The following is a 15077-nucleotide window of genomic DNA, read 5'->3' on the forward strand; positions in this document are numbered from 1 at the left end:
TACACTCCTAAAAAGACTTCGCTGGTTACCACTGTCACCTGAACCTCCATAGATAGTGACTAATCTAGAACCACAAGGCTGCAAGTCTGGCCTTTCAGTGGGGACTTCAAACCCACCCAGAACTGGTTGTACACCTCCATCTAGATTGGCCAATTTCCCAACCCACAGGACTTCCACCATGGGTTAAGTTTCAGTTCAACCTCATCCAGCCCACCTGCAGGAATGACTTCCAGAATCTTGAGGGTTTAATAGGCGGAAAATAGAGAGAGCTGTGTCTTGCTATATATGTATACACAGTATATATATTCTTTTGGCATATGGGGTTGCTGTATCTCCTACATTTTGTGTTAAGTTGTAAGATAACACCTGGTGCATTTTTAAAGTCCCCCCCCCCCCCAAGATTCCAACCACAAAAGGCGGCTGTGGCTTTATAAAAACTGCTTCTTGTTGAGAGGTACATTCAGTGTTACCATGAAAACATCTCAGACCTTCAGGCAGCTTATATCGGTAATGGCTTTGGAGAAAGCTAATTGTTGGGCCTTTTTTTATTAAAAAAAAATCCAAAACAAAACATGAAAGAAGAGATGCCACATAATTTTGCCATACTGTTCCTATAAAGGTCTATAAAGCATAATTTCCAGTTCCGATGCCCTTCTTCCTTGCATTTTGAAGATATGGAAATAAAGGATAACAAAACAGGCAGGCAATTCCTCCTGACCTCTATTATTTATTATTAAGTATCATGAATTTTCATACCACTTAAGGGATCTATTTGAAATGCAAAATATTTATAATCTTAACAGCAGAACTGTTATATAGCTTGTACTGTATGTGTTCTTCACGGCAGGAGTAAGAGGCGGAAAGAAGCAGACATTAAAAAGAAATAAATGGTGCCATTCGTGTGCCAGTAATGTCATCAAAAGATGTTCCTTACCTCAAGGAGTCTACAAACTAAATTAAGGTGAGGAGGAAGAAACGTATCAGAATAGAGAAGCTCATCCAATATTGACAACAAGAATTTTCTGAGCAGATCTGGCGATTTATAGGAACTCTGTTTTAAATAGGAAACCTCATGTATTGATTCCCAATATCAGAGAGCTTATCATCAGAATATTGTTTTTCATTCAGATTAAGTGTGTGTTCATTCCATCCCATGATCTGGAAACAAAACCCACATTTTGCCTACTTGGAAAAACACAAGTCCTTGGCATCTCACCTATTGATGTTCAGATTAATTTATTCAGCAATGTACTGAAGCATGAGCTATTGACTGTTTTGCACAGTATGCTATAAAATATTTAAATCTCCTGTCATGAAAGAATCAAGGGTTTGTTGTGAAGCGAAAAACAACATAGCCAACCCATAACTATAGCTCTTCATTCCTAGGAGGGAACAAGCTGTTGTTCCTTATTCCTCTCAGCAGGTACAACTTGCCATGTGACAATGCTTACAAACACACACTTTTCTAACCCAGGAAAACTATTTGTTCACAGAATGAAGTGTGCGAGAGGTGCATTCAGCAAGAGACTATAAATAATCACATCTGCATATCCCTTGAACAGACTTTCAATTTAAGCATTCTCATCTGCAGAAAATGTGTTACTCTGAAGTAACACTTCCATCCATTCACTACCCCAGTGTAAGTTTTCTCCCAGTGCTGCTGATCTAAAGAGATCATGTGTAAATAGTTTTTACAAGTGCTTAACCTTGTCACCCTTTGTTAATCTGCTTAATACTGCATGAGCAAAAAAGTTCAAATCAGAGGAGCACAGAAGTTAACTGGCTAACAGCCCAATTCTAAACATGCCAATGCAGAAGTAAGTCCTATTGAGTTCAAGGGGAACATGCAGTTAGTATGCTTTGGGACTTAAAACAGTTTTTAAAAACAGTTCACTGAGAGAAGAGACTTTGCTCTCATTAGAGGTGGACATATTCATTGCTCCTCTAAGAAATGTTATCAGTTTTGTTCAATATAGTTTATTGTGTACAGTAGAAGTTCACGTTATATGTGGGTTTCGCTACTGTAGTCAGGAATTCTGCAGACTTAAGAAAGTGGAATACGAACCCAGAAATATTACCTCGGGTTAAGAACTTTGCTTCAGGATGAGAACAGAAATCGTGCTCCGGTGGCACGGCAGCAGCAGGAGGCCCCATTAGCTAAAGTAGTGCTTCAGGTTAAGAACAGTTTCAGGTTAAGAATGGACCTCTGGAACGAATTAAGTACTTAACCTGAAGTACCACTGTAGATGTTACTGGGATGTTATTGTGATCCCCTATTGGAAGGGTGATTTATTTTCACATGGGACAGCATTCAAAAATCTGTTTCTTTGTGTGCGTAGTTCTTTTACTTGAAAGGATTTGTTAAAAGGCACCCTCATCAACCATCTGGAGTGATACAGTCCCAATCTACCACTTTATTACTCAGACATGGAGTTACAATTCCCAGCACCCTTAAGAAACTACTGATCTTGCAATATATTTGGCACTTATGTAACGGAAGTAGCAGTAAAGACCAAGGAATCTGATACTAAGGTCTAGAAACATAATCAAGTCGAGAAATATACAGTGGTGCCCCGCAAGACGAATGCCTCGCAAGACGAAAAACCCGCTAGACGAAAGGGTTTTCCATTTTTGAGTTGCTTCGCAAGACGAATTTCCCTATGGGCTTGCTTCGCAAGAGGAAAACGTATTGCGAGTCTTGCGATTTCCCCCCGCTTTTCTCCCCCTTTTTCTAAGCCGCTAATAGCCTTTAATAGCCGCTAAGACGCTAATCCACTAAGCGAAGAGACTCGCAGAACGGATTATTTTCGTCTTGCGAGGCACCACTGTAATCAAATGCATTCTTAACCTGGGAGTTAAGTTTCACTGAACTCTCTAGGACTTGTACTCAATCGTAGTTAGGCATGTATATTCAGAAGTCAATCAATCAACCGATATTTCCACTTTCCTTTTCTTTTACTCAGTAGTTTGTAGTGATTATCTCATTTTCACTTCAAAAACACTTGTAGGAGGAAAAGCCTGCCTATTTGTAGTAATGATTCTCTAACTTTGACTAGCGCTGGAGACAAGATAAAAGTCAAAGATATATCCATTACAGTGGTTACCTCTGGTCACAGACACCTTGGATTACAGACACTTCAGGTTACAGACTCCGCTAACCCGGAAGTAGTACCTAGAGTTGAGAACTTTGCTTCAGGATGAGAACAGAAATCGCATGGTTGTGGCACAGCGGAGGCAGCGGGAGGCCCCATTAGCTAAAGTGGTACCTCAGGTTAAGAACAGTTTCAGGTTAAGAACAGACCTCCGGAACGAATTAAGTTATTAACCAGAGGTACCACTGTAGACCACAGTGGCATTATATTGCCGTTAAACACCAGTCTCATCAACGAGGCTAGTCTCATTGATTTATTTATGTGTGTTACTTTGTTAGATCTCAGTTTAACAGCAGTTGCCAAATTAAGTAGCATTGTGCCCAGTACATGCATTCTTGGCGGAAAAAAATTACTGGAATTGCTCCGAATAGTAATTCTTATCTTATGACAATTATCTATAATTGACAACTTAATATTTCCTTATTTACATTATGGTCAAGGTGCATCAATTAAATATTTAAACAAAGGCTGTTCTATGGTCTCTTTACTTTCCAGTTGCCTGCTTAAGACATGGTGTGTTATGTGTGACTGATTAGATACAATACTTCAAACTTTGACTTGTATAGCAAAAAGAATGAAAAGAGATTACAGATACTTAGCCAAACAACTATTATAGAATACAGGTTAATTTAATATCTGTAATATCTCCAGATTTTGCTGAAGTTAAAAAAAACCGGTTAAAAAGCATTTTCAATGCAAAATAATGCTTTAATATTATTTGGGGTGAAGCCATTTTATTTTGCAAACTCCTCAGAAAACATAATTGGAATCTTCATGGCTTTTAAATTAAAACATGTTGCTTTTGAGTGATGTGACAATTAATGTTCATTGCTGTTTATCACTGATTAGCTTTTTAAGTACATTTTAGCATGCTTTATTATCTTAATCATATTAGCAGTGTGATCCTATCCTCGGTTATAGAACGTTGAAATTGAGCTGACAGTTTAAGGCCATTCAGATTTCCAAATTTGTTTGCTTAATTATGGGGCAAACAGTGGTACATGACTGTGTAGACTGGTTCAGGAAGAGGTTTGCATAGAATCCTCTGCTAAAATGGAGGGGGGGTACTTTTGTTTTAACCCTGCCTTGCAAGGTGCTTTGAAGTCCCAACTTCAGGACTTCAGAGCACCTTCAGCCTGATGCCATTGTGATGTCAGGTGTCTCTGTGAAACAGTGCAGCACCACTGAAGGAAGTGACTGATGGCCTTATGTGTACATCAAAGTTCAACAAGCCTTTTCTAACATAGTTGCGTACCCATTGAGTCAATCACCCATCTCCTTCTACCCTCCTGAGAAAAGCCCCACCCTCCCACTATATATAAGGGTCTGGTGACTTCTGTTTCAGTGTATCTGAAGAAGTGTGCATGCACATGACAGCTTATACCAAGAACAAACTTAGTTGGTCTCTAAGGTGCTAATGGACATTTTTCAAAAATTTTTTTTGTGTATTTCGATAGTTGTGTACCTGTGAGCACAATTAGATAGACGTATTTGCAGAATGATTAAACAGCCATTTATTGGCCTCCTGTTGGCAATCTATTCACGTAAGTTTGCCAGACTGGTGCACCCAGAAAGCCTGCACTTGTAAGTGGTTCGAGAAATGCAGGTGGCACAGTAAAACCATGCACGGCCTTCCACTGGCTACAAATGGGCAAGTGTGACATCTGGCATTGAAGGAATGTGGGTTATATTCAGTAGCACCACATCCTCAGTGCTAGGACCCTTGCAAACCCACAGTTCAGAACACAATAATGTCAATAGAGATCCCACTAGAACAAACACCACATGCAGGAGCCTGTGTATGTGGCAGGAAGTGTAACATCAGACACAAAAAGACCCTCCACAAGCTGTTCCTCAAAACAAAGCCTCCTGACTTGGGACATGGCTTCCCACAAAGAATCCCAGTAACTGAAGTTTGTTATGGTTGCAGAGACTTGTAGCTCAGGGAAGAGGGTAAATTAGTATCCAGGTTTCTATCTGGGAAGCCATGTACTTTAAAACTATTGTGTGTATGCAGCCCAGTGGGACAGCAAGAGCCCTCATTAGAAAAGTACAGTGGGCAGATGAACAAAGAGAATATCTGTCCATCATTGCACAGGAACTGTTCACCATGTAAAGATGTGATGATGATAACTAAATAGAATTGAAGCCAAAATAGACTAGCTTGCAGGGGTGAAGTATTTATCCTCATCTCTGTAACTGTGAGAGTAATGAAGACTTCCAGAAAGGTTTACTTTACATGTGGCATTTTTCCTATATGGAAACAAGCACCATGTGACACCCACCAGTTTCTCTTTTGGTCACAAACACACATGCTGAAATATTTAGGCATATTGTGTTTAACACTACAAGAAACTTGCCTGAAGGCTTTTTTCCCCTTAGCATGTTTTTCTTAAAAGTTGTGGGCAGTGTGTCTCATTATCAAGGCCTTGCATATTTTCAATATCCACCCAACTTTGTGGTATTACTATAATTTTTTTTCAAGGGCAGAGTGACAAGCACATTGATATAAACAAAATCATTATACTGCAGGGATGATCTTTTATCAGATAGGTTTTCAAGTAGATTTATAAAATGGAGAATACATTTGTCATAGATTAGTTATTCAAAGATAGCACAGTTGTTCTAGCAATGAGTAATAGATTCTTTATGTTTAAGACTTGTGAAATTTAAATGTGCTAACAAACTGATGATTTAGTTCTTTCCCGCTGGTTATCACATTCATTGAATGAAGCTGGTGTTTACTGTTAAAGTTGTATGTTCCTTAGGATCTTTCTCCCTTCTCTTTGGAGATTTGTTCCAACCCCCTTCCCCCATTTGAGGTAAGGTGGGTTGCACCCATTTGGTGGATTTCCTTCCCCAGAGCTTGCATGGCACCAAAAATTTTATGCTTTCTGCACCAGATGAAAACATCCCCCCACCGGCTTTTTGGTGGAGTAACTATGTAAAGCACTATCACGAGCATTTTACAAACATAGAACATAAGCTAAAGCCTCGTTGCATAACATAGGTTATTTTTTTATAAAGAGATTTGAAATGAGGGCTCTGTGAGCAAAGTACTATTCTTTACCACCAGTACAACTGCCATTTATAAAACTGAAAAAATTATAGTAGCCACTTTGGACTTTGTTATTGGGAGAACCAGTGTAGCTAAAACTTAAGTGTTAAGGCTAGAATGAGGGCACTTGCTTTCAAATCTCCCTCCATGATTTGGCCATATACAGTGGTACCTCTTGTTACGTACTTAATTCGTTCTGGAGGTCCGTTCTTAACCTGAAACTGTGCTTAACCTGAAACACCACTTTAGCTAATGGGGCCTCCTGCTGTCAATGCGCCGCACAATTTCTGTTCTCATCCTGAAACAAAGTTCTTAACCCGAGGTACTATTTCTGGGTTAGCAGAGTCTGTAACTTGAAGTACCGCTGTACATGTCTACTCAGAAGTAAGCACCACTGAGTCCAGTAAGACTCCCAGGGAAGTGTGCTCTGCTACCTCAGTCACCAAGCTCGCTGGGTGGCCTTGAGACAGTCATCTTTTTCAGCCTAACCCACTTCATTCGAAGGGTAAACCATTTCCGTTGTCCTCAGCTGTTTAGAGGAAGGCAATGATTTTCGAAACGTCATAAACTGTAATAAAACACCTCTTATTTGGATAGTCAAGGGCAACTTAACTGGCTCGTCTGCCACCAACGTAGCCACATAAAGGTAAAGGTACCCCTGCCCGTATGGGCCAGTCTTGACAGACTCTAGGGTTGTGCGCCCATCTCACTCAAGAGGCCGGGGGCCAGCGCTGTCCGGAGACACTTCCGGGTCACGTGGCCAGCGTGACAAAGCTGCATCTGGCGAGCCAGAGCCGCACACGGAAACGCCGTTTACCTTCCCGCCAGTAAGCCGTCCCTATTTATCTACTTGCACCCAGGGGTGCTGGGACCGAGCAACGGGAGCGCACCCCGCCACGGGGATTCGAACCGCCGACCTTTCGATCGGCAAGCCCTGGGCGCTGAGGCTTTTACCCACAGCGCCACCCGCGTCCCAACGTAGCCACATATAACATGCAAAAAGAAACAAAATCAAAACCTTGCGAGGGCCACATTAACTCTGAAGGACACACGTCTGGTCGTGGGAACTCATAATTCTTGACGTGGAGCGCAGGAATGAGCATTAGGAATTAATACTGAAGCAGGAGGTGTTTTCCCTCGTATGAGCCTGCCTAATTCAGAGGGTATCGTCGAAAGACCATAGGTAGCAGCCCGCCACTCAACTCGCAACGCACGCGGCGCTGACGCGGCTTTAAGTAGAGGGCGGGCCTGGTCATCGCGGGCCTGGCTCTGATTGGCCGCTTGCCGCTTCAGCGATCGGACAGTTTAGCTGACGTAGCCCAGCTAAAGCGCGAACAAACAACAACACGCCAAGGCCGGACGGGGGCAGTACGTCACGCGCCCTCCCTCCCACCTGCCGCTTCACTCCAGCCTGACACACGCGTGCGCGTACCGGGTCTGGGTGAGGGGAGGAGAGAGAGAGAGAGAGAGAGAGAGAGAGAGAGAAATATACAGCGTAGCGCATGCGCGAAAAGCTGCCTACGAGGAGGGCGGGGCAGCGGCAGCACTGGTAGGCCCAAACCAACAACATGGTGACCCGGGGGCGCTACAGACGCCTCGTCTGAGGGGGTGTCAAGGGGGCCTAGCCTCTCTCAACTACCTCAGGTCGCCATCGGCGCGCTCGCCATGGCCCGGCACAGGAACGTGCGTGGCTATAACTACGACGAAGGTAGAGAGTTGTTGTGTTAAGGGAGAGCTGCTTCTCCGCATCCAGCTTCGCGGGAAGGCCCACCCCGCCCCTCGCACGACAAACTAGCCCCGCTCGGCTGGGGGGGGGCGGAGGGAGGGGAGAGAGTGGTGGTGACGTCACTAGCACGCCCACGACCTGCCCGGCGACGGGGGGTCTCGAGCGAGGCGCTGAGGGGGTCGCGGCGGCGGAGGGAGCCGAGAGGCACAGCGGGAGGGGGGCAAGAAAGAGAAGGCATGGCTAAGCGTGGGGAGGCCGCTTGGTGCGAGGCGGGTCGGGTTTCGTTGGAGAGGAGCTGGGGTCCTTCCCTCTTGTTTTGCCCCACGGCTCACCACACCTGTTGGCATACCTGGTGGGGGCCTGAAACCTGTGGCCCTCACTGTTGACAGAGGCGCAACCATTTTGAAAGGGACGCTGCTGCAGTGTGTGTGGTAGTGGGGATGGCTGATGAGGGTGAAAGGGGTTCAAGAACTGACAAGAAGTAAGGACCCTTCGTGGTTCGATACGGTGGACCTCTGGAGTACTGCAAGCCAAGGATAGGGAACCTGCAGCCCCTCCAGTTGCTGCTGGGCACCAGCTCCCAGCATCCCTAGGAAGCATAGGCTGTGGTAACAGATGGTAGGAGCTGCTGCCTTACAACATCTGGAAGGCCACAGGTTCCACTTCCTCAGTATAAGGAACACACATGATGCACAAGCTGCCTGCTAGCAGGGGCGGTTGATTGGTTGCTGTTGGAAAATCCTGTCAGTTTCAGTGTAGAAAACAATCACAATGTTTATAAACAATCTGATTTTACAACTGCTGCTGCAGATGCATCCATGTATTGCACTGGTCCAAGTTTAGGCTCCTCAAAAAACTTCTAAATGTTCCCCAAAAATCTTTTCATAATGCTTAATCCATTTTATGTGATTACACATAAGTACTGTACTTAAAACAAATGTGAGAATATACGTATTAGTGTAAAGTACTGTAGAGCTGCACACCTATAATGAAAAAACACTGTATAAAAACTGCAATAATATCAACAAGATAAAATCTGGAAACATGCTATGTGCCATACATCTATGACATACTATATTTTCATATGAGGTCAGAATAGGCATTTCAGTATATATAACTGAATTATAAGGGACTTTATTTGTAATCTATGTATTGCAGAACCTTTTGACTACTACCCTTCTTGAATAGATATGGTTAGGGTTGTGCTGTAAATGATTAAATTTTATTTAGAAATATCTATCTTTAATAATTTAAGATCAGATGGGCAAATCCAACATGATTCCCCTATAGTATAATAATATTCTATATCCTACCTGCACACTCTATTACTCTGGATTAATTACTGCCCTTTTGTTGTCATATGCCTTCATGTTACGTATCTTTCACATATTTCCTTTTCAATTATTATAGAGAAGAATATTTTTAAAGCTTTGACTTTAAAAATTTAGGAATTTGATTTCCCTGTATTTCATCTTTGAGGCCTAAAATCATAATTTAATTACATTATTAGGAAATAAAACCCTCCTAATCTCACAAGTCTGACATTTCTGCACACCTCTATCATTATCACTGTTCAAGGACACATTCTAGCCAGGCAAAAGTGCACAAGAAGGACACAGAGCATGGCCAATGAGGATATTGCTTCAGGAGAAAACATGGTCTGCGGAAAGTTCTGAGGGTCGGGTAGAATGACCTGGGAGGTGATGCACCTGAGCTATAATGTAGCTTAATGTTTGTTATAAGAATGTGTATAAGAAAACTTTTTAAATTCAGTTGTAAGGAAATTGTCTTTCTTGCTTCTTAGACTTTGAAGAAGATGATCTTTATGGACAGTCTGTAGAGGATGATTTTTGCATTTCACCTTCAACAGGTTAGTTTAATATTTGGCCATTTATGTATGGTGTGCCATCTGACCTACAGGGAATGTATTGGCCTACATCAAAAATTGTGTATAGTTTGGCAAGGAAAGGAATGAAAGAAAGAAAGAAAGAAAGAAAGAAAGGGAGAGTGGAGGCATAAATTGCTAAAGTCACTTGTGTAAGATCATTTTTAGAGGCAAGCTTAGAATTCATCTCCAGTACTACTTGAACAACACTTTGATTCCCTATGGGACAACTGTATACTCCTGCATTGCAGGAGGTTGTACTAGATCATACAGTCCCTTACAACTCCACAATTCTATGATTAACTGAACTAATTTTATATTGCTGTGGCCATATAACTATGCTAAAAACAAATTGCTGTGAAAGATGGAAGTCCTCTAAAGCTAAACTAGTTGCTCACAACTTGTGTTGATCATAATAGGAAACCGAATTGGCAAGAGTAAGATATACCATAGAAATCTGAAGCATTTACAGAAAAGCATATTATGAATCATTAGAATAACAAATATTTGCTTTGCTGTAAATATTAAAAAATAGCCTGATTTATTAAATGGCACAAAATGTCTTAGGATTTGGGAACTGAACAAAACTGTTGAACTCTTTGTTTATGTTATAGCTGCTCAATTCATTTACTCAAGACGCGATAATCCTACTGCATATGCCGAGACATTAGAAGAAAAATATGATTATGAAACAGAACATAGCAATGATTGTATTCCAAGTCACCAGCTAACAGGTGCTGAAAAAGGTAATTGTAAATATATATTACATTGACTTAATAAACTGAAGTGATTGTGTTGCCACCAGAACATGTGCATGTGACAGTAATGTCATATTCTGAAGTTTGCATAATAGTTATTAGATTTAATGAGTGGAGGCTATTGGGTGGAGAGATGGACTGATGGAGACTTCAAATCACTCCCTTTACCTTCACTTACCCTCTCATCATCTGTTCTCCCTCCACCCGCAGTAAAGAGATGGATGTACAAAGATGGGTGTTATGAGGGCGTGAGGGCTACTGTTAGACCAGCCTCATTTGGGCTGGGAAGCATACTGGGGGATTTGGTGTTGCAAGCTCCTTCTGTAGTCAACACCATGAATACAGTTCCTCAGTTGCTCAGCTATTGACACTCAAGCTACTAATGCCTTTTTCAGAGTTTTGTTGGATAACCTTACATTTCTTTCAGTTTTTTTGGATGTTCCTCTTCAGATCTGCTTACTCTTCACTGTACTTCTGTCATGTAGATTGGAGTAGGTGGACAGGCTTTTAGAAGGGTATTGAATTAAAATAAGTGATTCACAGTTCTTAGAGCTAAAGGCTTGTAATTAGCAGATTTTTATTAGCACCCCACTTCCAGTGCTTGCAGTTGTGGTTAACCATCTGCTAAATCCTGAGGCCTGAGAAGATGTGATTTACCTTAGAAGTTAATTACAGTATCTGTAAATGCTTAAAATGTACTGTTAAGTGACATATCAAATTATGTTGAATTATTTAATGCTGAATATATGCATTTCCCCCTTGGGAGTAAATGCTGTTTGTCTTCTTGATGATACCTATGCTGATAAATATTCAGCCTGTTATGAAGTCCTAAAAGCTGACAACTTCATTATTCTGCTTAGGAAAATAGAATGTCCTATGTCAGTGCTTCCCAACTTGTGTGTTGGACCTGCAAATGGGTTACAAAGCCTGTTCAAACCCAGAATAATTATAGTTGCTTGTTCTTAACAGGTATGAGAATACCTATTTCAACTTTTTGTTTTGTTGGCATGTTATAATGCTGTGTTGACACTTAAAAGGGAACACTGAAAAGGCTCAAGTCTTATATTTTAACACTTGGGTACTGCTCTCTGGAGGCTGGCAACTGATTTGGTGATAGTTCATCACAAAGTGATTGTACAGGGAATTGTTTTGAGTGACAGCTGCAGCTTGCCTCTGATGCACAGATGCTGCCTTCAGAACCTGCTCATCAGAGATGGAGCTGCAACAGTCACTGAAGACAGCTTGTGGCGATCCATCACTAGATCTGCAACCATGGTTACCATAGTTACGTGTTTAGGCAAGGGTGATTTGAAGTTTGCTTGGTTGAAATTTTTCTGCTGAAGAAACAGTTTTGAGTGGGCTTGAAATCCATTTGCAGCTGGTGTCACAAAACTGTGCAAAAAGAACAATTCCTTGAACTATCATTTGCTAGGACCCTCAAAGATAATTTTTCAGAAGTGAGGTGATCTGAATTTTGACTTCCATTTTACCAAAATTACATGGTAATCACTGAGTGTCTTGCACTTGCTGATTAAGGAATGCCTGCATCTTTGTGAGATTTTTCATTAATGACTGCTGTGAGGATGAAATATAGTAATTATTTATCAATAATGATCTGAGGCTATGTCTGGCAACCATCAAACCCAACATTATGCTGTTTGGTAAAATGCAATTTCAGCCTTCCCACTGATACCTTAAAAAATAATGTTATTCATGATAAAGTCAATTTAAAATATTCATACTTAATTGTATCTGACACTCTGTAGCAATACTTTTTAAAGAATTTTTTAATAACTTATTAAGAAATAGCCTACAGTCAGATGTTTGGTGTTCTTACATTCTCATAACCAAATCTGTGAATAACTTTGTAAGTACTATAAACATTTCAACAAATTCCACATAAATAGGGGCATTAAGTTACTTTTTGCTTAGATCTCTTAAATAACTTTTATAAAATAGGCAGACACAGTTTAAATGTATGAAACTGACAACAAGTCATAAGGTCCAAAATTGATGTGACAATAAATTTGGATTTGTGGGTCACCATACCAAAAAGGTTGGGGACCACTCCTCTAAAAGGGTAGAGAATGGATATTTGTTCCTGGATAAAGATGGTTGTGATTTGGTTAAGAAAACTAAGAGCACACTTCTTCAAAATTTAGTGCAACTGTGCATATTTACGTATTTAAAGCCATTATATGAGAGTCCCTTGTCCTTTTTTTTAGCTAAGCTTGACTTGTGCCTTGATCGCATGAGAGAAGTGCTTGGAAAGTCTGTGCCTGAGAAAGTGATGGTGGAAGCAGTATTGAGCAGTAAATTTGATGTACAACAAGCTTTGGATTCTGTTCTTGCCCAAGACAATAAGCAAAATAAGATAAAGAATGAGGATGCCGTAATTGCAGGGAAGGCAACAAAAGGTATGTTTACGTTTAATTTTTGTGTGATTTACTATGTGGCTCTTTTGCATAAGGGGCAGCCGTATAGGAAGTTTTTTGCTTCTTTTTACTATTTCTGTTTGTTAATAACTTAAATGACTAAGCTACATATATAGAGGCATCCTGCGATGAATGCTTAAGATACTGTTAATCTGTAGTCTTTCAAGGATCTGTAAATATCATTGGCACTATGTATATGTTGCACTAAATAATTTGAACTAAAATTATATCATGTAATGGTTAATTTATAAATTTGATGCAGATTGTGTAATTAGAGAGATAATATTGAAAAACGTGGCATATTCTAGCTTAGTAGTGCTAAGTTTCAACTGCAGAGTTGTCTATTTAGCATAGTTAGTAAACTGAATTCATGAGGCTGTGATTTACACATCTAATACAGTTTTGATAATGTTTGTTAATTAAATGCCTTTCTGTGTTTTTTCTATTTTGCTGTTGGCTTTCCTGCTTTGCCACAAATTGGAACTGTTTTTGCTGTGTCTCTCTTGGAATTGTTGGCTCTTGTAAGGTAAGGCTTATTTTGCTCAGAAATATTTTCTAGCACTAACAACTTGACTAACTCCATTGAAAATACTTTAGATACCACTAAGTCCTGCTGTAGTCTCAGCAACCCTGTGGTCAATTTTGAATCTTGTAACGCTTCAGCTCCAGGTGACAAAACAGTCTTCAGACCCAAATATGTTAAAGCACCTTCAGTAAAAAAGAAAAAAACTTTTTGTAACTCCTCAGGAGCTCTTCCTATACCATTCAGTGACAATGATAAGTCACTTTATAAACCACTGAACAAGCAGGTATCACTCCCACCAACTGACAGCACCAGCACAAGTTGGAAATCTTGCAATGAAAGTGATGCATGCTTTAGTTCAGAGGCTGAATTGCTGAAGGAAAATTCTTCAGAAAATGTGTCTTGGAACCCATCTGAATTTGAAGGAGTTGACTTGAAGGGCCTGGTCAGGCTTAACGAAACAGGTGATTCAGCAGATGCCCAAGATAGTGCACTAATTTTTCTCCAGAAAAACTACAGTCATGATAGCAAAAGCTGTTTGGATAATCCTCCTGGTTTTATAAATGATTTTGGAAATTTGATGCTGGACAGCAAGAGAAATTACCAGCTCAGTAAAAAGGCTGAACTATTTGGAAATGCCCCTTCATTTTCACACAGTAAGGGCTGCTTCCAAGGGCATATCAGCACCTCTTCAAAAGCGAATAGCTTAACATTTTCAGTGTCTCAAAGCCCATCACTGGCTGATCTCCTACAGGAACACCAAGGAAGTAATTCAAACAAGCCTCAACCCTTATCTGATCTTTGCAACCCATCAGCAGGTTTCACAGACTTGGAATTAGGACTTTCACCATTGTCCCAACTAGCCAACCAACCTCAAATTTCATCTGGAATGACAGAACTGTCAGGATCTTTATCTTCCTTAACATTCTCCAAGTCTTCTCCAGTAAAAGAGCTTGAGAGTTTGTCACTTTCAGATTTAATTGCAAAATCAACTGCGTTGGATAAGCCTCGAACAACAAGCAGCTGTTCTGAGCTTCGTATACCTAAAACAGTGCAACCTACAGTTGTGAATTCAGATATTGATCTAAGTGTTCTTATTAGAAAATCAACATTATCTCCTCAACATGTACATGTACAGTCAGGCACTTCACTTCCAGAAAAAGACGCTTTATTTTCAAAGCAAGGACGACAAATGTTTGTAGCTAAAGGAAGGAAGAAGAACCAAAAGAAAATGAGGTCACATATTTTGGAAGGCACTGTTTCATGGGCAAAGGCCCTCTCTGCAACACCATCAGCCTTTGCTATAACTCTGTGTCTTCATTATCCCCCAAAGAGATGTAAGCGCCAAACAGTTAATCTTCATAAGGCGTTCTTATACAGTAGGCAAATGCAAGAAGTAAAAATTAATGAAACTGGACCCTTATTAGCAATAACACCTTTTGACTTCAAATCGCCATCTCCAGATGACATTGTAAAATTAGGCCAAAAGAAAGCCTTCACTAGATAACAGCACAATGAACTAATGCAGTTTTGATTATTT

At 40.7% G+C, this 15077-nt stretch overlaps 1 protein-coding gene across 3 annotated transcripts in view; it reads left to right on the plus strand.

Moving 5' to 3' along the window:
- Positions 1–7709: 7709 nt before the first annotated feature.
- The window catches only part of HBS1L (HBS1 like translational GTPase), a 44455-nt gene continuing 37087 nt past the window's right edge, over positions 7710–15077 (plus strand). Inside the window, exons 1-5 of one of the 3 annotated variants that reach the window (XM_077925969.1) lie at positions 7710–7918; positions 9741–9806; positions 10436–10567; positions 12805–12996; positions 13546–14055. In XM_077925969.1, coding sequence (XP_077782095.1) covers positions 7876–7918; positions 9741–9806; positions 10436–10567; positions 12805–12996; positions 13546–14055 — 943 coding nt within the window. In that variant the 5' untranslated portion in view covers positions 7710–7875. The remainder of the gene's footprint in view (positions 7919–9740; positions 9807–10435; positions 10568–12804; positions 12997–13545; positions 14056–15077) is intronic. The other 2 variants (XM_077925968.1, XM_077925967.1) reach the window with 2 other exon arrangements.

Source organism: Podarcis muralis, chromosome 3 (assembly GCF_964188315.1).
Source record: "Podarcis muralis chromosome 3, rPodMur119.hap1.1, whole genome shotgun sequence".
Taxonomy (NCBI): Eukaryota; Metazoa; Chordata; class Lepidosauria; order Squamata; family Lacertidae; genus Podarcis; species Podarcis muralis.